We start from the raw sequence: 23,771 nt of genomic DNA, 5'->3' as shown, positions 1-23,771 counted from the left end.
GCAGGAGTTGTACGGACTAAGCAACTAGTTCGGGGGGTGTTTTCTGGGACTTTATCCGAAGTTACAAAGAATGGAGATCTCTAGCGTTACTTCTCCACGAATGAGATCTGATCATTTAGAAAATGAAAGATTAAGGGAAACCCTTAAACCTCGGCCGGCCGGCCGGCAGCTGAGAAGAAAGATGAAGAAAACCCAGAAAACAAACAAAGAGAGAAAAGAAAATACGAGTACTAAATTAAACACCATAACCCAAACCAAGGAATCGAAGGTATTTGCTCCGTGTTCCTTCTTCAGCCTGGCCTCCACTCCACTCTTTCTGACCAGCTACGAGAAAGAAACGGGTTCTGGAAAAAAATAGTATATTTGTCTCCTATAGTTCATCACTTGCAGGGTTACAGTCCCCGAATTTAGCGCTTTCACGGTACTTTTGGTATGTTTTATACTTTTAATGGGATGTGTTATGATGCTTATTGTTTTTTGAAAGTCCAGAATGTTTTTTTCCATTGCCATGTGAAATTTTGTGCACTCACATGAAACTTAAATCAGATCTTGGATACGGTTTAATGGGAATTAGCCTATTTTTTTGGAATGAATAATTTAAAATATTTTAGTTCTGTTTTTTTAAGCATGAATAAAATAAAATTTGATATGTTTATGACAATGTTGATCCTTGTACCAACGAGAGAGTTATTTAATATTTTATTTTATTTTATTTTATTTTATTTTCTTATTTTATTTTATTTTATTTTTTCTTTAATTTATTTAATATTTATTTATTATTTTGTATCTAATATTTTTACATTTTAGAAGAAATTTCAACCAATCAAATTTAATTAATTTGGATCGAATTTTTATATTTCAATTTAAATTTAATTTTTCGTAACTAAGACAACCGATAAATTAATTGGTACCAAAATGTAGTACAAAGGGTGTTAATCATTCCTTGACTGTAACCGACTTCCGAACTCGACATTTCTAGTAAAACGCATATCAGGTAAGAGAGTGTCCGATCCACCTAAATATTTTTAAAATGATCGGTGGCGACTCTAACCTATTTTCTCAAGTCGAAGCTCAATTCATGATTCACTCGAAATACGACTGCGACATAACTCATTAAATCTTACAAGTAGAGATACATACAATGTTGTAAGAAATCTTTAATGACATAAAACCATAAGTGATATCCTGCAAATAACATAAAAGAGAATTATTCAGTTCCATAGAGGCTATTTCTTTGTATTCGAAGTTAATTTCATGGGGAATAATTAAAATTGAAATACTAGAAAGAGATTTGTTTTGATTATTTATATACATTGTAGAAGCTTATCCAATATTGAATTCACAATTTATGAAACTTGAAGCGGTAACTTGAAACTCACGTTCTCTTACTTTATTATATTATATTATATTATATTATATTATATTATATTATATTATATTATATTATATTATATTATATTATATATTATATATATTATATTATATTATATTATATTATATTATATTATATTATATTATATTATATTATATTATATTATATTATATTATATTATTGTCGGAACCTTCTTTCGGTGGGCCTGAAATTGGGCTTCGACTTGAATTGAGTGGGATTAGAGTCGCCACCGATTATTTTAAAGCGATATTAGGTAGATCAGACACCATCTTACCTTATCTGCGTTGTACCTGAATGTGTCGGGTTCGGGAGTCGATTACGGTCAATGAAGGATTAGCACCCTTGAATCGCCCTTTCGGTATCAATTAATTTGCTGGTTGCCTTAGTTGCGAAAATTTAAAATTTAAATTTAAAAGTATTCGATTCGATCTACTTACCTCTAATCGATTGAAAAATGTACCCTTAAAAAGTCAAAAATGTTAGATAAGAAATAATAAATAAATATTAAATACATCAAAGGAAAAATAAAATAAAATAAAAAATAATAATAATAAATTTAACAAAAAGAAAGAAGAATAAATCCATGGCTTACTTCACATGGGCTTATTATGTTTTAAACAAACAAGTTAAAAAGCAAAAGCCATTTGTTTAGCCTTAATTGCAGCAGTGCATTCCTTCCCGAAAGTCAGACTTGTAATGTACACATCATCAAGTTGAATATTGAAGTTAGTTGTCCTCTCGGTCAAAATCTTCTGAATTTCCTTAATAACATTCTCTCTCTGAGTGATGAGCTGGCTAGCATTGTATTGAGCAACAACGGCTTTCAAAGTATCATGAATGATTGAAGGCAGGACCCTCTCATTGTAGTATTGCTCAATTGAAGAGACGGGCAAACGAGGAGATGAGAAAAATGGAGGAGCGATGGATCTAAGAAAAGAAAAGCAATCAGAGCCGATGATCACAAGCAATCCTACGACCAGAATAACTTTTCTTTTTCATTTTTTCTGTTTCACAGTGGCGTATATCCTCCCTCCTCTGATTTTGGTTCCACGTTTTTCTCTATGTCATTTCCTCTTGATGCTTGAGTCTATTTATAGTCTAAACAAACCTATTTTTAGATCAGATTTAGAGTCCTACTTGGACTCAAATTGTTTCGGTTTTAGTGTTTCAATAAGACTCAAATACGTTGGTTTGTTTTCTGAATCTTACTAAATCGGGGTTATTGAGTGTAGGGCCTACAAAAAAATAAAATAAAAATATTACTAATAATAATAATAATAAATAAATAATATAATAAAATATTTTTGTAGACCCGGACAAAAACGGTGTCTACAGCTGCATCTCTTTGCACATTTTGTGTTAACAAAATAGGGCAAAGACGAAAAAAGACAATAAGTTTTTGTCCGATGTTATCAAATGTGATTGGGCTTCCTGGAATTGGGTCTTTGTCTTCTTCTCGGTTTAAAGATTTAGGCTTGAAAATTCTTCTAAAAGTAGTTCATCGCTGTCATCGAGCTGAATGAAATCGAACTCGTCAGGTCTTTGGTTGGCAGATAGTAAAGGTGCACAAAAAATCTGAATATCCGATTTTGTGCAAAAAATATTCGAAACCGGATTTGGGAAAAACTAGTTTTTTTTAAACCGGATCGGATATTTTAAAACCGGATAGTATAACTGGTTTGGAAAAAAATTGGACGACCGGATTTTTTATCGGATTAAAAACCGGATAAAAAACTGGTTTTTTATCCCCAAAAAAATCCGGTCTGGGGTTTAAAAAATTGGATGACCGGATTTTTTACCGGATTAAAAACCGGTTACACCGGTTACATCATCCGGCCCTCCAAACCGGTTATGATCCGAACTCGTTTTTTTATAAACCGATTTTTTGGCTTAGTGAAAAAACCGGATCGATTTTTATCCGATCCGGATCGAATTTAAATTCAGCTATGTGCATCTCTAGCAGATAGCCCTTCTCGACTTAAGCTATGTTGCAAATGATGTGCCTTGGAGCTGAGCGTAGTCGAACTCGAAGGTATTTGGTTGACAAATAACCCTTCTTGTCTTGAGCTATGTTGCAAATGATGTGCCTTGGAGCTGAGTGTAATCGAACTCAAAGTTAGGTGTCTCAAGGCAAACATTTTCAAAGTGTATTTTTTGTGTTTCAAGAGAAACTGTCTCAAGAGAGACAAAACTTTGTTTCAAGGGAAACTGTCTCAAGAGAGATAAAATTTGTTAAAAGAGAAATTGTCTCAAGAGAGACAAAACTTAGTTCCGAAAGAAATTGTCTCAAGAAAGACGAAATTTGTTTCAAAGAAAACATATTCAAAGATTTTGTTTCAAGGGAAACTGTCTCAAGAGAGACAAAATTTGTTTCAAGGGAAACTGTCTCAAGAGAGATAAGATTTATTTCAAGAGAAACTGTCTCAAGAGAGACAAAACTTTGTTTTGAGTAAATTAGTCTCAAGCGAGACGACCCCTTGTTTCGAGAGAAACAATCTCAAAGGCGATCGATAATCTGCTTGTTTCTGAAGATGAATGTTACTGGTGGGTATGATTCCCTTCGTCATGAAGTTGAAATCATGGATGGCCCCTTCGTTGTGAAGTTGAGCCTTGAATTGGATATCCTTCATCGTGAAGTTGAATTCCAATAAATGTTGCTGGTGAGCACGATTCCTTTCGTCGTGAAGTTGAAACCGTGGAAGTGTGGGCACGATATCCTCCTTCATGGAGTTGAAATCATGGATGGACCCTTCGTCGTGAAGTTGAGCCTTGAATTGGATATCCTCCGTCGTGAAGTTGAAATTCAATTTCAAACAAATTGTGTCTCTTCGAGTTCAATATCATTCGCTGTGAAGTTGAAATTGAATCTGAACGAGACTCAAAAAGTTGTTTTATCGTCAGACAGTCACCCCTTCGCTGTGAGGTTGAGCAACTACCCTCAACTTTTGAATGTGCTTTTGAATCGAGTATCTTTCGTCTTGAAGTTGACACTTGACTCAAAAAGCTGCTAAAACTTATGTATGCTAAAAAGGATAAATGTGATGTCTAAGATGCATGCAACATGAATTAATTCTTTTTTATCTCCTGGATGGAGCCTCATTCTTTGTCTGCTTGTTCCTGCATGTGGAGGAAAGGCCTTCAGAATATCTGATAATTTGCATCAAGATGTTGAATCCCCAAAGATGCCCCAATATTCGATATTGAATATTTAAAGATGCCCCAATTGTTCCTCATTTCTTGCTTTACCATTGATTCTAAGCATGAGTTTTGTGTCTGAGAGCCACATGTCATTTACTAAGATCCACTCTAGAGAGATTGTCTTATTTGAAAAAATGTTTTTCTTTCTCTTTTATTTTCAAGTTTTGAAAATATCAATTAAAAGAGTTTTGAAAAATGTTTAATCAAAAGTTTTAAAAATATTGCCCCTTTCACGGTTTTACAATTGTGACGAATCATAAAACTAGAGTTCATTAGATATCAAAGAATTAATTACATTGTTAATCCTTTAATAAATTATAGCTATTTGACAAGTTCCAAGATCAAAGCTATCTTTGGGAAATGGTTAAACAAGGAAAAAAAAGAAAGTCTCAGGTTATTGTGTTTGGTCTAAGGTTTGGCATTTTTGTTTATTTGATGCTAAAACGTTTGATGAGGTAGCTTGTATGCTCTTCTACTGGAAGTGTTCTCCGACTCCCAGCTTTCATGGTCACGCTTGGATTGTGCGATGCCTTATTAAGGAATTTGTGCGATCGCCTCAGTTGTCTAATTTTTATATTCGAGCCACCTTTTCAGGTTTTCAACTCGAATCCTCCTTTCGTTTCAAAACGTTATTCGGAATTTACGTCTTGAACCCCCTTTGTTATTTTTCTCTATCATATATTAATTACACTTTTATTTGCAAATAAATATTAATCTTGATGGGCGGGATGAAATATGAAGATAGTCTCTTCTATTCAGAACTTCATGTATGATTAGAAGGGACTTTTAAGGCACGTAATGTAGGTCATGGTTCATGGTTATGAAAGAAAATGATAAATAGGCCCAAACAAGTGTTTCAGGGTATCGAACCAAAGATCAATTCATTATGATGCCTTCAATCCTGTCTTGCCCAATTTGAATCTGCTCATATGTGTTTCTCTTGATTTTCTCTGGATGCTACATGAACTTCGAGTGAAGTGATTCTGGAATGATTGTTCTTGATCAATCTAAATCTCGATGCGTAATTTGAATCGAAAGAATCTTCGCATATGTGTCTTATCTTCTTTTTTCACTTTTTTACTTTTTTATTTTCTCTTTGCTTTTTTTTCTTTTTGTTCTGATTGGATCTTCGCACTTGGCGTTTGGTTCACCTTTTGGTATCTCCTTTAGATTGATGTCTTCACTCATGTGAGCAGATTCTTTCCACCTTGCCCCCCAGTGTGGAGGGTGATCCTTGGTTAGGGTTGAATCAGAAGAAAAATACTATAGGCTCAAAACGGGGCACAAGGGATATATATTTTCTCCTGTTGTGAAGGGATAAAGAAAGAAATTCGTTCATCATTTCATACATGGAAGTTTTCACAGAAGAGGTATCCCCAGGAGGATAGATTTTCATGATTAATTTCATTTACATGAAAACAATGTAATTAATGCATGATAGAATTATTTCGAATGAATTCTTCTTTCTGCTTCTTGGTCCCGACATGTCTTAATGTTCAGGCTCCCTGTGAAATGCCCCGAGTTAGAAGAAGTCGCATGTTCAAATGAAAAACTCAATGACTTAGGTCTTAATGGTATAAAAAAGTCAATTTTGAGTCTAAAAAGACAGTGGTGTGACTTTATTGACTCAAAGAAAGGTTCAAAAGTTTCAAAGGGTGGTAATGTCAAAATATGGTCTTGTGGTAATGATCATGAATTATTTTGGGTAAAGAATCAAGGTATTTTATTTTGGGATTTGAGATAGGATAAGAAAGGTCTAATCTTGACATATGTCAAAAATCTATAATTCTTGAAGAATTAAAAGAATCCTTAATTCATTTAATATTCGAAGAACTAAAGATTAAAATTTGTTCAATTATTCCACCTTAAAAGGTAGCACAAATTCAATCGTTTAAAAGATTAAGCAAACATGAAAGATCAAAAAGTGTTCAAACAAAATAATGCTCTCAGTGAAAATAGTAGATACAATGCCCCCTTCTTCGATTTTCCATGCCCCTGAACCCATCAGGTTTTGGATATTGTGCTTCAGTGCCTTACAGTTCTCAGAGGAATGTCTGGATCTTTCTATGTAGTAACTGCAAATAGTTTCAACATCATAGCCCTTAGGATATGGGGACTTTGTTCTCAGATCATCCTGGCAGGCTTTATCTTACAATCAGCTGACCAGGCTCCCACTGTATTGATTTCAGTTTTTTCTTTAATTGTTAAAATCTTGCTTCCATGTGGTGTCATGTGATTAGGACCACTTCATCGAATCCTCCCTTAAGAAATTTCATATTTATGAAAATGCTTAAAAATAAAATGTAGATGAAAAATGCAAAAATGCATGAAATATTCGAGGCATTGATCCGAAAACAAGTATGTTATTATAAATAATCTTTATTGGGACAAAAGTGTTTTATCTTTAAGAGACAAAAACATCAAAGGTATATTCTGACTAAATCCTCTAGACCCGAAACAGGTTGACTATTCTTTTGCCTTCGTCTATCATCTGTCGAATGCCCTGCCGAACCGCTCCGGTTTCTCTGGCTAAACCGTGCAAGTGACGAGCTATTTTTTTATACTTGTTCCAAGAAGTCTCAAATGATTGCAACTCTGGCTTTCATCCTTTGCTGAACATGTTCTCTAATGGAAATGCCATTGAAATCCTCCATTAAAAGGATTATCTAAAGTTCATTTGATTGCTTCTTGAATTTGTAGACAATGGCTTCCAATTCAGTTATCATTTTTCCATCTTGTTCTTGTTGTCTTTGAAGGGTCTCTCCAAGTTAGTAGCCTTTTTCTCGTCTTGCCTCTGCAAATTTTGCCAACTCAAAAGGTCGACTTTTGATGTGCTCAATGTAAATCCCTGTCCGTTCCGAGTCAATCATAACGCAACATAGTGGTATACTCCTCGATTATGGGCACCACGTCTTCTTGATTGAACGTGACAGTGTAACATCCTAAATCAGGGTCAGTGACTAAATTGTAAATTTTAAAAACTATGTGCTCGATTTTGAAATAAGTTAAAAGTTCATGGATTTAATTGAGGAAAGTTAATGTTGGATTTAATGGTAAAGTTTGGAAATAACAAGGGTATTATGGTCTTTTCTAAGAGAAGATTTTTTATTCTCTTTTTAAGGGATATAAAAACGTGGGAAAGGAAATAATTTCTCCAGAGTTTCTTCAGTCTTCTTCTTCCTCCTCTCCACCGTGAAGCCTTGTATAAGGTAAGTGGGTCTTCAATTGGTTAATTCTTTCGTTTTAAAGCTTGTTTTGATTCTTGGGATGCTAAGAAAGATTAAGGAAATCTTTAGGTGGCTTAAAACTCAAAGATTAACAAGTTATGAGAAATTAAGAAAAATTAGTTTTTAAGTGAATTTTTAAATATAAGGAGTTAATAGATTTTGAAGTTTAATTTGACTTGTCAAGGGTTAAATTAAGAGATAGAAGTGATAGAATGGGTTTTAGAACATGTTGGAAATTTAGTGTGATTCTTGAATGCCATGTAAATGATAGAATTTTGAGTTTAAAGAAGTGATTATGGAGTAGAAATGAGTTTAAGTATGTGTATGAAAGTTAGGAATATTAAAGGGAGTGAAGTATGAAGTGTTGAGCTGAAAATGAAGTGATTTTCGAGCTAAAAATATGATTTCTGGGAAAGGGGAATTGGTACCCATTCAAAGGGAACCGATACCCCTTCAAACGAACAAAAATTTCCAGAATGTCATGAGGGAATCGATACCCCCATAGTAGGGAACCGATTCCCCCTAAAGGAAAATTATGAATATTGGTTTAATAAGTTCGTTTAAGTTGCTAGTATCAAATTATAAGGTGTAAGTATCTAATAATTGTCTTAAAATGTATAATTATGTAGATTCAGAGCCTAATCAAGTTCCGGAATCATTGACAAGTAAGATCGATCAAGGGGAAATATAAGAGATTGGAATTGACTAGTGAGGCCATGTGAGTGCATACAAGTTAGTTTATAATGTTTAATAGAAATAAGACTTACGACAAGTCTATTTCCTATATTAGAAGGCCTGAATGTATGATCATAGGCATATGTTTGATTTGGGTATATGTGATATATATATATTATAGTATGTATTAAATGATTGTGTAAATGCATGCAGTGTGATAAGTTATAGGAATTAATATGAATGATCTATATGATTACATGAGAATGTGAAATAGGTTATATGATAGGTGACCATATATGTTACATAGTAAATGTGATCAATTATAAGAATCAATATAATATATTTATATGACTACAGGAGAAGGGTGACGAGTTAAATAAGATTATACTATAGAGTATTATGAGAATAATATGTTAGTGAAGGGAATTGAGTATAAATGATGATGCCAAACTATAAGATAAGTGTTATAGAGAAGAAGTATATTTAAAGAGAATTATGGTATAGGATTTAAGTAAAATTTAACTAAATAAATAGATTAAATTGATATAAATGGAAAATGAGATAAGTTAGGTAGCATTTACCTAGGAGATAACATAAGATTATATGAATAAGTAACATAAATGGCATAAGGAAAACTTATGTGTTATATGATTTAAGCATTGAAATGAACAAAAGATATATTCAGGTGAAGTTATTCGGTGATATGAGTATATGCCATTATTATACGGTTTAGATGAAATATTATACATGAATAAATGTGATTGTGTGAGAAATGATAGAAACTATATGAGAACATGTATATGTGAAAGTAATCTATATGATTATATGTTATATGAATACAAGAACCTGAGATATGTAACATGTGAATTATATGGAAATGATCTACGTGTAAGTGAACTATGTGACTATGTGATTATATGAAAATGTGATAATGAGCTATGTTCAAAAACTATGAGACTACGTGCCCAGGTAATATGAATATGTGAACATGTGAAATGACATAAATGATAATGCCCATGTTATGTGTCATGAGAGCTAGGGGTATAGTTGGCATGCCAAGAGTCGAGGGTCTACGCGGTCCTTCGGGACATATATATATTCTTTGGAACATGTGTGAAGTCTTGTGAGACACATACTTGATCCCTAGTATATGTGTATGATTCTTAAGGAATGATATGTGGTCCTTATGGACATTATTATATGGCACTTCGGTGCATTTCTACGCGGCACTACGGTGCAATTCTACGTGGCACTTCGGTGCATTTATACGAGCTGTGGTGACAGCATTAGTGCACAACCTCTATAGAATCACATATCTATAGTTCTCACATGTGTTCATGGGCTAATAAAAAATAATAAGATAAATAAACTTGGTATGATTATATGTTTATTTCGTTGTGAACTGATATATGTGCTATGATGTGATAATTAAGGATATTATGGATAAGAGTATAAAATTATAAGGACTAATGTACAAATTGATAATAACAGAAATGATTGTACATAAATATGTATGTTTTGATATAATGATATGTGTGTTTCTCGTGACATGGTACAAGTATATATATATGTTGATGTATATGTATATGAGCTATATGATTTGATAGCATAAAACAGTTATGCATGATTAGTGGGTATGAATTTCATTATATGTGTTTTTTTTATGCCTCACTAAGTCATCGACTTAGCGTGTGATTGTTTCACATGTAGGTTATAGAAGCGAGAAGAGAAGAGAAGAAGAGTAAGACAGGTCATCACCTCCCTTACAAAATTTCAGATCATAAAATAGAGGATTTAAATGTTTTTGGTTATTTTGAGTATAGTTGGCATGTACTAATTGGTTGAATTAGTTATGCTCTGATTGATTTTGGGTATTGTGGTCAATTTATGTAACTAAACCGCTTTTACTTTAATGAAAGATTTAAATTTTCTTTAAATTTTGTCAAGAGTCAAAGTTTGAAAAGTCAATGTGACACCTCAGACTCGTATTCGGGTCGGGTACGGGTTGGGGGTGTTACAGACAGATAATTGCCTTGTAGAGTGCCTCCCTTTTTCATCTGAATCTTTTTTGACCATAGTCGGACCTCTGCATTTTTACCTCTTGTATTACAACCCCTTTGTCCATTAATGCAGATTATTTACGTTTAACGAACACGTTTTTTGGTGGATCAACACCTCTTTTTAATGATACAAATGATGAAAAGTAAAATGCAAGAGAAAAAAAGGAAAAGAGTTAGTGGGAGAAGAAAACAATCATGAAAATAAAAGTCCTACCCCACATGATATCTACTCAACATGCTTAATACCCCTACCCGAACATGATCTCTATCCCGTAAGTTGATTTTGAACAAGTCCTAATCGCATAAATTTCTAGTTCGCATGCTTTGAACAGAAAGTAAAGAAGAAAATAATTCAAGCAGTCTAGGGTTTGCAATGAGGTTTTGGGGTGGGCTCTAATTCCCTGTACTTTCACGGTTTAGGTTCTAAAAGGGTACTCAAATTCTCCTTGCTGATGTCCCCTTGAGCTTGCCAGACCCTCAGTCCTAAGTCTATTACAAGCTTATGTGGACTAAGTTAAACTCGAGATGATACATTCCCTTATGCCCATACGGAGAATAAATTCACACGAAGACATAAGGTATATGAATCCTGAAGGTTACTTGCTAGGCCTATACGGAGAATAAATTTCCACGAAGGCGTCGCTTTCACCCCCACTTAAAAGGGTTCAGAGCTCGAGTATAGAGCTAGAGATAACAATTTTGAAAATTTTGAAATCATTGAAAAAAACGTCAGTACAACTATTTATTTCAAAAATAATCAAAAATAAATAATTGAAATCGAATAAATAAATTTAAATTTGTAATTTTCGCTCAAAAAGACAACCTTAAATTAATTTCGACCTGACTCACTTACCGGTCCCCAACAGAGTCGCCAAGTTGTCGGAACCTTCTTTCGGGTGGGCACGAAATTGGTCTTCGACTTGAATTAAGTGGGGTTAGAGTCTCCACCGATCATTTTAAAGCGATATTAGGTAGATCAGACACCATCTTACATGATCTGCGTTGTACCCGAAATGTGTCGGGTTCGGGAGTCGGTTACATTCAAGGAATGATTAGCACCCTTGAACCGCCCTTTCGGTACCAATTAATTTGTCGGTTGCCTTAGTTGCGAAAATTTAAAATTAAAATTAAAATTTAAAAGTATTCGATTCGAACTACTTACCTCTAATCGATTGGAAAATGTACCCTTAAAAAGTCAAAAATGTTATATAAGAAATAATAAATAAATATTAAATGAATCAAAAGAAAAATAAAATAAAAAAATAAAAAAAAATTAACAAAAAGAAAGAAATAATAAACCCATGTCTTACTTCACGAGGGCTTATTATGTTTTGAACAAACAAGTTAAAAAGCAAAAGCCATTTGTTTAGCCTCAATTGCAGCAATGCATTCCTTCCCGAAAGTCAGACTTGTAATGTACATGTCATCAAGTTGAATATTGAAGTTAGTTGCCCTCTTGGTCAAAATCTTCTGAATTTCCTTACTAATATTCTCTCTCTGAGTGATGAGCTGGCTAGCATTGTATTGAGCAACAACGGCTTTCAAAGTATCATGAATGATTGAAGGCAGGACCCTCTCATTATAGTATTGCTCAATTGAAGAGACGGGCAAACGAGGAGATAAGAAAAATAGAGGAGAGATGGATCTAAGAAAAGAAAAGCAATCAGAGCCGATGATCACAAGCAATCCTACGGCCAGAATAACTTTTCTTTTTCATTTTCATTTTTCTGTTTCACACTTGCGTCTATCCTCCCTCATCTGATTTTGGTTCCACGTTTTTCTTTTTGTTCTTTCCTCTTGATGCTTGAGTCTATTTATAGTCTAAAGAAACCTATTTTTAGCTCAGATTTAGAGTCCTACTTGGACTCAAATTGCTTTGGTTTTAGTGTTTTAATAGGACTCAAATACGTTGGTTTATTTTCTGAATCTCACTAAATCGAGGTTGTTGAGTGTGGGGCCTGCAAATATAATAAAATAAAAAATATTACTACTACTACTAATAATAATAATATATAAATAAATATATAATATAATAAAATATTTTTGTAGACCCGGACAAAAATGGGTGTCTACAATTGTATTGTATTGTATTGTATTGTATTGTATTGTATTGTATTGTATTGTATTGTATTGTATTGTATTGTATTGTATTGTATTGTATTGTATTGTATTGTATTGTATTGTATTGTATTGTATTGTATTGTATTGTATTGTATTGTATTGTATTGTATTGTATTGTATTGTATTGTTGTATTGTATTGTATTGTATTGTATTGTATTGTATTGTATTGTATTGTATTGTATTGTATGTATTGTATTGTATTGTATTGTATTGTATTGTATTGTATTGTATTGTATTGTATTGTATTGTATTGTATTGTATTGTATTGTATTGTATTGTATTGTATTGTATTGTATTGTATTGTATTGTATTGTATTGTATTGTATTGTATTGTATTGTATTGTATTGTATTGTATTGTATTGTATTGTATTGTATTGTATTGTATTGTATTGTATTGTATTGTATTGTATTGTATTGTATTGTATTGTATTGTTGTATTGTATTGTATTGTATTGTATTGTATTGTATTGTATTGTATTGTATTGTATTGTATTGTATTGTATTGTATTGTATTGTATTGTATTGTATTGTATTGTATTGTATTGTATTGTATTGTATTGTATTGTATTGTATTGTATTGTATTGTATTGTATTGTATTGTATTGTATTGAAGTGATCCTTTAAAAAAACAAACAACTTGTAAAAGGTTTAATGTATTTTCAGTAGAATTTTTTTCTATGTACGTTTTCTATGTAATTATTTTCTTATATTTATAAATAGATATTAAATATTAGAGGTTGAAAACAAATTGATTAAACCCTAAATTATGTAGGGTCGCGAATACTCTCATAATATTTTTCTAACATAATGAAATCTCCCATCCTCTGCTCATGATTTTTCTAATTTTGAATTTTTCAGGTAAATTTTGATATATTTTTTTTATTTCTTTTGCTTTAGTATCGTGTTCATTCACCATTATCTAATTCTTTTATTATATTGTATTTATGTTAGATTGATTAATTTTATTTTAATATGTTAGCATAAGCTCCATTAATATTTAAATTGATTGATTCTGACATATATTGATTAAAAAAATCTATTGAATAATAGTAAGGTTCTTGTATTAATGGAATATTAATTTGATTATATTATTTTTACAATATTTAGGAGGTTGTGAGCTTGAATATGTTCAGGAATGGATCGGATGATAGTGTCCCATAAAATTTAAATTTATCATATATTTTAGATTTTTTTTCTATGTATTTTTTTATTGAAAATGTGTTTTTACCTCTTAGAATTGTATAAATTGTCTCTTTCCAAAAATTTAGAAGTTCATGTAACAAAAAAAAATTTAGAAATTCGTCCGCCTAACATAAAATCATGCATCCCATCATGAATGTGTTGAAATGTAATTGCTTCTAAATTAAGGATTGAGTGTTATAGATAATTTCGATCTTGTAATTTATACATTAAAATGCAATAAGATTCTTGTATTAGGTAACACAACAATAATTAAGGATACATTTTAAAAATTCTTAATATAAAAATAAATGCTAGACTATACTTTACACTATTAGGTGCCTAGATCATCAAGACCGTTAAATTTCATCGTTAAATAACGCTTCGCCTTTATACAATTTTTAAATTTTAATTTAATTTTAAAAACACAAAAATTTATAAAACTACAAAAATCCAAAATCTTTTAAAATATTAATTTCAATCATTTTGTCATCGTTGGTTGCCAGCCACCAACATCGTCGATCAACCAAACACCTAACGACGTGTGATTGACCAACCATCCCATAGCCGAAAACTCTTACTTTAGCAATCGACCAAACACCCAACAGTCGTGTAAATGCAAGATTTCGTGATCGCTGATTTTCGCTGCTATCACCAATTTTCACTACAATTATAGGTTGGAGTATAGGGTTTCGGTCGTTGGATGTTTAGCTAGTCACACATTATTGATGGCGTTGGTGGCGGTAGATGGTGCCAAAGTGATTGAAATTAAAGTTTTAAAAAATTTTGAGCTTTTTTTTTACAATTTCAGAGAAATAGGAGTTTTTTTAAAAAACAATATTTTTAAGTGTTCTTTAAAATAAAAATTTTATAAAAACAATGTGTTTCATTTAACGGCGGAATTTAACGGTCGTGACAGTTTAAATGCCTAAAAATGTAATGTTAAAAACGTTAACACTTATGACTGAAAATAATGCAGACACCTAAATAGAAAAAAAATAATTTGAATACTTATTTTTATATTAAACTTTTAAAAATCATTTAGCAATTAGATTTGAATATAATTACGTAAATTTATTAAAATATAAAATTTTAAGATATAGTTGCACTTACTCAAACATGTATAGAAAATTTAAATTATTTCTAATTATACTCATATAATTATTATTATATTTTAGTTTAATTATAATGTGATATCTTACCATTGTGGTCGTGGGATCGAGTCCTACGGTGAACAATTCATAATTCTGACTGCCGTAGGTCTTTCACGGAAGCTGCTCTCAACTTGGCGTTGGGGGCAACCTACTACCTTACCTCCCCCTCACCCCATTACCTATGAGAATATGGTCAGCTAATTTTTATATTGTGATATCTAAATAGATCATGATGGAACTAAAAAGATCTGAAAATTTGAGATTTACTTAGCCGGTGTAATTAATTTGATTAAGAATTATTTAGTTATTATTTTAAAATTGATAAATTTAATACATTACTGAATTGAAAAGCATTGTAGTAATTGTTATTATTTCTATATTTAATACTATAAAGTAGTCCCATGTTGGTTGGTTGTCTGTTAATAGGGTTTAATCAACATAAAATAAAATTAAAATAAAATTTTGTATGAATTTAATAGGTCCGTACCATGAGGGTATACACTCTACACCCCTATCCAAATTGGTGTCGTTGAATAGGGCCGTAACCACCACATATCCCATATTTTTTTCTTTATTTATTTATCAAATAATTTAATTATGGATTTTTAAGATCAAATCGAAACAAAAAATTAGATCAGATAACTCTAACAGATATTTAAACTAAACTCATACATAATACTTTTTAGGGTAAATTATGTATTTAATCATCCATCTATTCTCATGATTTCATTTTGATCATCCAACTTTTTTTTTCAAAATCATACATAATTGTTTTTCAAAATAATTTGGTGACCAAAACAAAACGTTCAATATTTTTTTTTTCAAAAAAATCATACAATTTTCTCATTTATTTTTTCCTATATGCAATATTATGTTATTTATTTTGTAATATGAATTATTTTTACACTACTTTTATCTATTATAGTTAGATTATTTAAACATTAAATTTTACATATTTAACATTAATAAATAAGTTTAAAATGTTAAATTTGATCATCTTATTAAAAATTTGAATAATAATAAATTTAGCTTGTGTATAGCCTGGTTTAAATTTTGGGAATATTGTAGACAGGAAAAAAATTGAAAAAACAAGGGTATTTAAAAATTATTTTACGATCTAGGCCATTTACTACAAATACACGAGAAATTTGTCACGATGGAGTGACGAGATCCATATGATGAATTTTATTTTTTAATATTGTCGGAACCGTCTTTCGGTTGGGTCCCGAATTGGGCTTCGACTTGAATAATTAGGTGAGAGTCGTCACCGATCATTTTAAAATGATTTTAGACTGATCGGATACCTTATTCCTTACCTGATCTGCATCTTACCAGTGATGTGTCAGATTCGGGAGTCGGCTACAGTCAAGGAAGGGTTAGCACCCTTGAACTGCCCTTTCGGTACTACGCAATTTCCAATTGTCTTTAATTAAGAAAATTGTAATTTTAAATTAAAAGGTAAAATTTGATCCTAAATTACTTACCTCTTATTATTTGAAGATGTACCCTTTAAAAGTCAAAAGATGTGTTAGATAAAAATGAGTAAAATAAAAAAAGTAAAATAAAAATAATTGCAATAAAGTAGAGAAAATAAAACATGCAAAGGAAATGTAAGCAAGATAAATAAAAATTAAAGAGACACAAAAACAAATATAAAGAAAGATATATATAAAAATGCATAGAATAAAGAAGATAATAAAAATAACGATAAAAAATGGAAGATAAAAAAAAGATAAAATGAAATTTACAAAATAATAAATTTACAAAACATGTAATAAGAGTAATAAAAAATATATATATATATATATATAATAATAATAAAGGCAAAAGAATAATAAAAAAAATAAAACTAGTATGATATAATAATAATAATAAAAATAGAAAAACATATATATATATATATATATAAATATAGGATATGGTACTTAAATAAAGAAATAACCAAACGAAATAATTAAAAACTATACAAATATTAATAATAATTATATAAATAAAATATATATAAACATATATATATATATATGTATATACAATAAAATAAATAATATAAAATAATAAAAATAATAATATAAGAGTCAAATTGAATCAAAAAGTAAGTTAGGTGGCCAAATTAAAAAGAAATGGGGTATTAAAAAAACGATTTTGGGGTCAAAATAGTGGGAGTGAAGCGAAGAGAGACCGAAAATGAGATTACCCCTTTTATTTTTTAAAACGCGCGGATCTAAAGTTGCAAAACGGGTCGCACGCGGGTCGTTGGGTCGGGCATGGGCTGACTATAAATGCTAAAAAAAATTTAATTCTTCATTTCTCACTTCACAAAGCACAAAAACACCCCTCACTTTTCAAAATGCTCTCACCGGTTCTTGAGGTATGAAGAACACCCACCATGCGCCGCCTCGCCGTTGTTCGGTGCCGGCTGCCGGTCATCGGTGGTAAAAACCAAAAAAAATTCATCATTCAAAAGCTCGTTTTACCCTCATTTCAAAAATCACTTTAGTTTTTTAAAAAAACGCCTCGTAGGGGTGGAGATCTAAAAAGAAATTTTCGTATACCTCCACTTCGGTCATCGGCTTCTAGTGTTTTAAATCTGAGAGAGACAACATGCAAAAGAAGGAAATCACAACACCCATGCGAGATCGACAGTAACGAACGAGGTAAAGTATTTTACCTTTTTTTATTCAACTTCGAAGTTGGTACAAGACGATTTGGTTCACTGCCTTTTCTGCGTATTTTGCTACTATTTTGTATATCCCGAATCCCTTTAGAATGTGGATGATTACATTAATTTATAGGAATAAAAAAAATCCTATTTGTAGGTGTTTTAATCCTACCAAAATACTAATGCTTTGTGTTTGCGCTTCATGCATCCACGTTTGTTGGCGTGTTGGTGATGTTGCCGTGGATCTCGGGCGTTGTTTGAGAGGCGTGCGGCTGTGGGGAGTTAAAGGGGGCATGCGGCACGGTTGGAACCTTGGTTAGGGTTTAGAGACAACCCTAGATACATTTGTTGTGGACCGTTGGATCTCACCTAGATCCAACGGTCACTGTTGCTGGCGGCTGGAAGCAAAAGGTGGGATGAGCCAGGGTTTCTAAAAACCCTAATTCTCTACGTGGGCTACTGTATTGAGCCACTATTGGATCAAGGCGTATAGTGGGCTATTTTTTTAGGCCTGTAAAATGTAAACCAAATGAGTAAATGTGTTATATAATAATATGATATGTATACCATGTAATATACATACACTATAGATTATGAATAATAACACATAAATGCAAATGTAAACTCCATGTGTATTATAAAATATTATTATAATATTATATCCACATTATAATTTATAATCAGTACGGTCGAAATTGAGTGTCTTCAGCTGCCCCTCTTTGCTCATTATCGTGTAACGACAATAGAGCAAAGATTAAAAGACACAAATTTCGGCCATATAGAATATCCTCTATCGTAGAGTTGAAATCCGATATTAAAATTGGTTTGTCAATTTAAATCACGTAATGACTCTGTCATCGTGAAGTTGAGTTGAAATGGAGAATTCTGAGCACGATATCCTTCGTTGTAAAGTTGAAATCGAACTTAGAACTTTTGGCAAGTGGCCTCTAAATCGCCTTCTGGCTCAAGATACTTCTTCGTGAAGGTGAAACTTGTCCTGAAGACTTCGGTGTTACTGTGTTATAGATGACTCCTTCGTAGTGAAGTTGGGTCAATCTGTTGGGGTATGATACCCCTTGTTGTGAAGTTGAAATTGTACACGGCCCCTTCGTCGTGAAGTTGAGCTTTGGAATTGGATATCCTTCGTCGTGAAGTTGAAATCCAATGTAAGTTGCTTTGTTTCGAGGCAAATATCCTTCGTCATGAAGTTGAAATTAACTCTGAAACTGTAAAGTTTATTAACAGACACTCATTCTTTGAGTTGGATATCCTCCATCGTGAAGTTGAAATCCAATCTAGAGATAGATGTTGCTTGTGTGTACGATTCCCTTTGTCGTGAAGTTGAAACCGTAGATGGCTCATCCGTCGTAAAGTTGAGCCTTGAATTGGATATCCTTTTTCATGAAGTTGAAATCCAAGTAAGTTGTATTGCTCCGAGTCCAATATCCTCCGCCGTGAAGTTGAAATTAGCTATGGAACTGGGAAATTGTTTGTTGACAGTCAGTCGCCCCTTTGCTGTGAAGTTGAGCTTGTGTTGTATCGAGTTTAATATCCTTCACTGTGAAGTTAGAATTGACTCCGAATAAAACTGTTTGTTGATAATCAGTCGCCCCTTCGTTGTGAAGTTGAGCTTGTGTTGTCTTGAGTCCAATATCCTTCACTGTGAAGTTGAAATTGGCTCTGAAATCGAGAAGCCCCTTCGTCGTGAAGTTGAGCCTCAAATGGCACGATATCCTCCTTCGTGGAGTTGAAATTGTGGATGTGTGGGTACGATATCCTCCGTTGTGGAGTTGAAATCGCGGATGGCCCTTTCATTGTGAAGTTGATCCTTGACTTGAATATCCTTTGTCGTGAAGTTGAAATCCAAGCATTGTATGTTACGGGTGAACACGATTCCCTTTGCCGTGAAGTTGAAAACGTGGATGACCCCTTTATTGTGAAGTTTGGTTTCGAGCTAGATATCCTTCGTCGTGAAGTTGAAATCTACTCTCGAGCAAATTGTGTCGTTTTGAGTCCAATCTCCTTCACTGCGAAGCTGAAATTGGCTCTAGATAAAACCTGAAAAGATATGCATATATGCGATGTTATGGATGCAATGCTCTTAGGTATGCCTAAAATGCATATGCAACATATGTTATTTTGGGCTCTGGAGAGAAATCTCGATATCCAATTACATGTCTGGAATATCGACTCTGGAATTTTGAAGTTCTGACCCCTGATCTTGAATTCTTCAAATGTTCAAATCTGATGTGCACATTCTATTTGTTTCTTGATTTGGGAAATACTTCTCGACTATCTCAAGTATGTGCAGAAGCCTTGATCGGCTCCAGGTACCTATACTTTTCACTAAATCTTTGTATAGTAATATGTGATTATCTTTTGCACAAGGAAATAAAACATTAAGTTTAAATTCAATTCAAGATGCTCAAAAGGAGTTGATTTAGAGAAAATATTGTCTTTATTCATAAGGGAAAAAAGAACAAATAATACATGACAAACATTTTGGAAAATGAATACATGATGAAGTGTGAATGAATGTCTTAGATATCGATAATGTGGGCACTTCTGAGCTGAAAAGCCGTTAGGTGACCTTGAATGCAGCCTTTGCCAAGGGATCTTTGAAAATGCGACAACGTTCTGGAGAGTGCAAACTTTCTCCGGCTTGTTGAGTGTGTAGAAGATTCAGATACCGGGATGTTTCCACTGTCAATATCCAAATCGCCCTTTTCAGGTTTTCAACTTGGACCCATCCTTGGTTACAAGACGCCCTTTGCGGGTTTTCATCTTGAACCCATCTTATTTTTTTTCTCTTTCTCATTTTGTTTTTTTTCCTTTTTTCTCTTTTTTTGTTCTTTTTTCTTTTTTGTTCTTTTTTTCTTCTTCGACTTAGGACGCCCTTTCGGGTTTTCATCCTAGGCGAATTATTTATTGACTGCATTTGAATTGATGGGATGTGGCAGTTCAGGTCCGTTCATTTCAGACAGGACAAGGGCTCCTCCGGAGAAGGCCTTTTTCACGACATAAGGTCCTTCCTAATTTGGCGTCTATTTTCCTCGAAAATCTTTCTGGACTGGCCAAATTCTCTTTAGCACCAAATCACATTCACGGAATATTCTCAGGCGCACCTTTTAGTCATGTTCCCGGATCATTCGTTTCTGATAGATTTGACCATGATGAATGACTCTCAATCTCTTTTCATCTATCAAGTTCAGTTGATCATATCGGGATTGCACCCACTCTGCATCGTCCAGATTGACTTCTGTCAAGACCCGGAGTGATAGAATCTCTACTTCAATGGGCATCACTGCTTCCATTCCATAATCGAGTGAAAATGAAGTTACCCCAGTCGAGGTTCATACCGAGGTTCGGTAAACGAACAAAGCAAAAGGTAACTTCTCATGCCAGTCTTTGTAAGTTTCAGTCATTTTCTCAACTATCTTTTTAATGTTTTTGTTTGTTGTTTCTACTGCTCCGTTCATCTTTGGTCTGTAAGCAGTAGAATTGTGATGCTTTATATTGACCATATCGACATATGATCTCTTTTTTCAAAAACTTGCAAATAGTGGACAGAGTGACACTGGCATATGATGCAGCTTCTACCTATTTGGTGAAGTAATCGATGGCTACAAGGATGAACTGGTGACCATTTAAAGCCTTCGGATGTATTTACCCGATGACATCCATGACCCACACAGAGAAGGGCTATGGAGACATCATTACATAAAGTGGATGAGGTGGAACATTGATTTTATCTCCGTAAATTTGACATTTATGACATCTTCTAGCATATTTGATGCAATCATTTTCCAGTGTAGACAAAAAATATCCACATCTCATTATTTGTCTTGACATCATATGTCCATTTGCATGTGCTACACAAACTCCATCAAGTACTTCTTCCACTATCATTTTTGCCTCTTCGGCATCAACGCACCTTAATAGGACTTGATTATAGCTTTTCTTGTACAAGACCTCCCCATCAAGAACGTATCCAGTTGTCATCCTTATAATGGTTCTTTTATCGGTTTCGGTGGCTTCCTCTGGATAACTTTGATGTTTTATATATTGCAAAATGTTGTGGTACCAAGGCTTAGTGTCTTTCACTTCTTCAATTTGGTAACAATGAGTCGGGTACTCATATAACTGCATGTTAATTGGCATCATCTCAGATTCCCCACCAGCCTTGAATGTAGCTGCCAAGGTAGCTAAAGCGTCAGCCATTTGATTTTCTTCTCTAGGCACGTAGTGGAAGGTGACTTCATTGAATTCTTCGATCAGATCCAGTATTAGCTTCCGGTATTCCATCAGCTTTGTATCCTTGGTTTCTCATTCTCCATGGAGCTGATAAATTACTAATGTTGAATCTCCGTATATCCGCAAGGTCTTTATGTTTTGCCCCAGTGCAGCTCAAATTCCCAAGACACAGGCTTCGTATTCTGCCATGTTATTGGTGAAATCGAAGTTCAGTCTGCTGGAAAACGGGTAGTGATTCCTTTCCGGAGAGATCAGGATTGCCCCGATGCCATGTCCTAATGCATTTGATGCACCATCCAAATACACTCTCCAGGAACTGTCGATTGAAGTACTTGCCTATTCTAAGGTGATAACCATCAGGTCCTCGTCTGGGAAATCAAAGTCCAATAGCTCGTAATTATCATCGGTTCTACTTGCCAAGAACTCCGATATGACACTTCCTTTTATTGCTTTATGGCTCACGTACTCGATGTCAAATTCAGACAAGAGCATCTGTCATCGGGCTAACCTTCCAGATAGAGCAGGTACACCCATCATGTACTTTAAAGGATCTAACTTAGAAATCAACCAAGTAGTATGATACAACATATATTGTCGGAGTCTTTTTTTAGCCCAGACTAGAGCACAACAAACCTTCTTGATAGGAGGATATCTGACCTCGCAATCGGTGAACTTCTTGCTCAGATAGTAGATGACTCTTTCTTTTCTTCCAGATTCTTCATGTTGACCCAGGATACAACCCATTGAGTTCTCGAATATGGATAGATACAAGAACAGAGGTTTGCCTGGGATAGGGGACATCAGGAAAGGAGTGCGAGACAAATACTCTTTTACTTTTTCGAATACAATCTGGCAGTTTTCATCCCAAGCTCCAGAGTTGTTCTTTCAGAGAAGACGGAAGATTGTATCACACTTGTCGGTTAACTGAGATATGAACTGTGCTATGTAATTCAATCTACCTAGAAAACCTTGAACCTTCTTCTGTGTTCGTGGGGGAGGCAGATTTTGGATAGCCTTGACTTTATCGGGATCGACCTCGATGCCTTTTCTGCTAACCATGAAGCCTAATAGCTTTCAAGATGTTACCCCGAAGGTACACTTACTAGGGTTCAATCGTAGCTAGAACCTCCTCAATCTCTGGAATAGCTTTCTCAAATTCTCGACATGTTCATTCTCGGTTTATGCCTTAACAATCATGTCGTCGACATAAACCTAAATTTCTTTGTATATCATGTCGTGGAACAGGGTCACCATAGCTCTCTGATACGTTGCCCCAGCATTATTCAGTTTGAAGGGCATAACCTTAAAGCAGAAAGTTCCCCACATTGTGACGAACGTGGTATTCTCCATGTCTTTAGGATGCATCTTGATCTGATTATATCCTGAGAATCTATACATGAACGAAAAGATAGTGATCACGGCTGTATTGTCTACTAATATGTCAATGTGAGGTAAAGGAAAGTTGTTTTTAGGGTTCACCCTGTTAAGGTCTTGGTAATCGACGCACATACGAACCTTCCCGTCTTTCTTTGGAACTGGCACTATGTTGGCCACCCACTCTGGATACTTGGACACTTGAAGGAAACCAACATTGAATTGCTTCTTAACTTCTTCTTTAATTTTAAGGAGCATCTCTGTCACATCCTTCTCAGGTCCCATATCTGTGTCTAGTCCCGGCATGTCTTGATACGACCAGGCAAATACATCTCTATACTCTTGAAGTAAGACTATCAGGTTTTGTCTTGCTTCAGCTGAGCTAGTTGTGCTGATTCTAACCTCCTTTCTATCCTCTTCAGTACCCAGATTCAAGACTTCGGTCGTCTCCTCATGGGGCAGTATTTGTTTATCT

General features: G+C 33.7%; 1 protein-coding gene across 1 annotated transcript; it reads right to left on the bottom strand.

Moving 5' to 3' along the window:
* Nucleotides 1-2,019: 2,019 nt before the first annotated feature.
* LOC120203050 (prohibitin-2, mitochondrial-like) lies at nucleotides 2,020-23,602 on the bottom strand. Its single transcript, XM_039203418.1, has 3 exons — nucleotides 23,481-23,602; nucleotides 23,166-23,312; nucleotides 2,020-2,320 (listed from the first exon to the last, which is right to left on the bottom strand). The coding sequence occupies exons 1-3, from the start codon at nucleotides 23,600-23,602 to the stop codon at nucleotides 2,020-2,022; spliced, it is 570 nt and encodes a 189-aa protein (XP_039059349.1).
* Between the last annotated feature and the right edge of the window lie 169 nt (nucleotides 23,603-23,771).

Source organism: Hibiscus syriacus, unplaced genomic scaffold, assembly GCF_006381635.1.
Source record: "Hibiscus syriacus cultivar Baekdansim isolate YM2019G1 unplaced genomic scaffold, ASM638163v2 tig00009023_pilon, whole genome shotgun sequence".
Taxonomy (NCBI): Eukaryota; Viridiplantae; Streptophyta; class Magnoliopsida; order Malvales; family Malvaceae; genus Hibiscus; species Hibiscus syriacus.
This window is presented reverse-complemented; position numbering and strand designations above follow the sequence as displayed.

Excerpts from the sequence above, each read along its gene's own strand:
- LOC120203050 (XM_039203418.1), bottom strand. The coding sequence starts at position 23,602 with ATGCCGGGACTAGACACAGATATGGGACCTGAGAAGGATGTGACAGAG. Across the intron at positions 23,313-23,480 it reads CAAGTGTCCAAGTATCCAGA|ATTCTCAGGATATAATCAGA; the intron begins GTGGGTGGCCAA and ends GTTCATGTATAG. Across the intron at positions 2,321-23,165 it reads CAGAGAGCTATGGTGACCCT|ATCCATCGCTCCTCCATTTT; the intron begins GTTCCACGACAT and ends TTCTTTTCTTAG.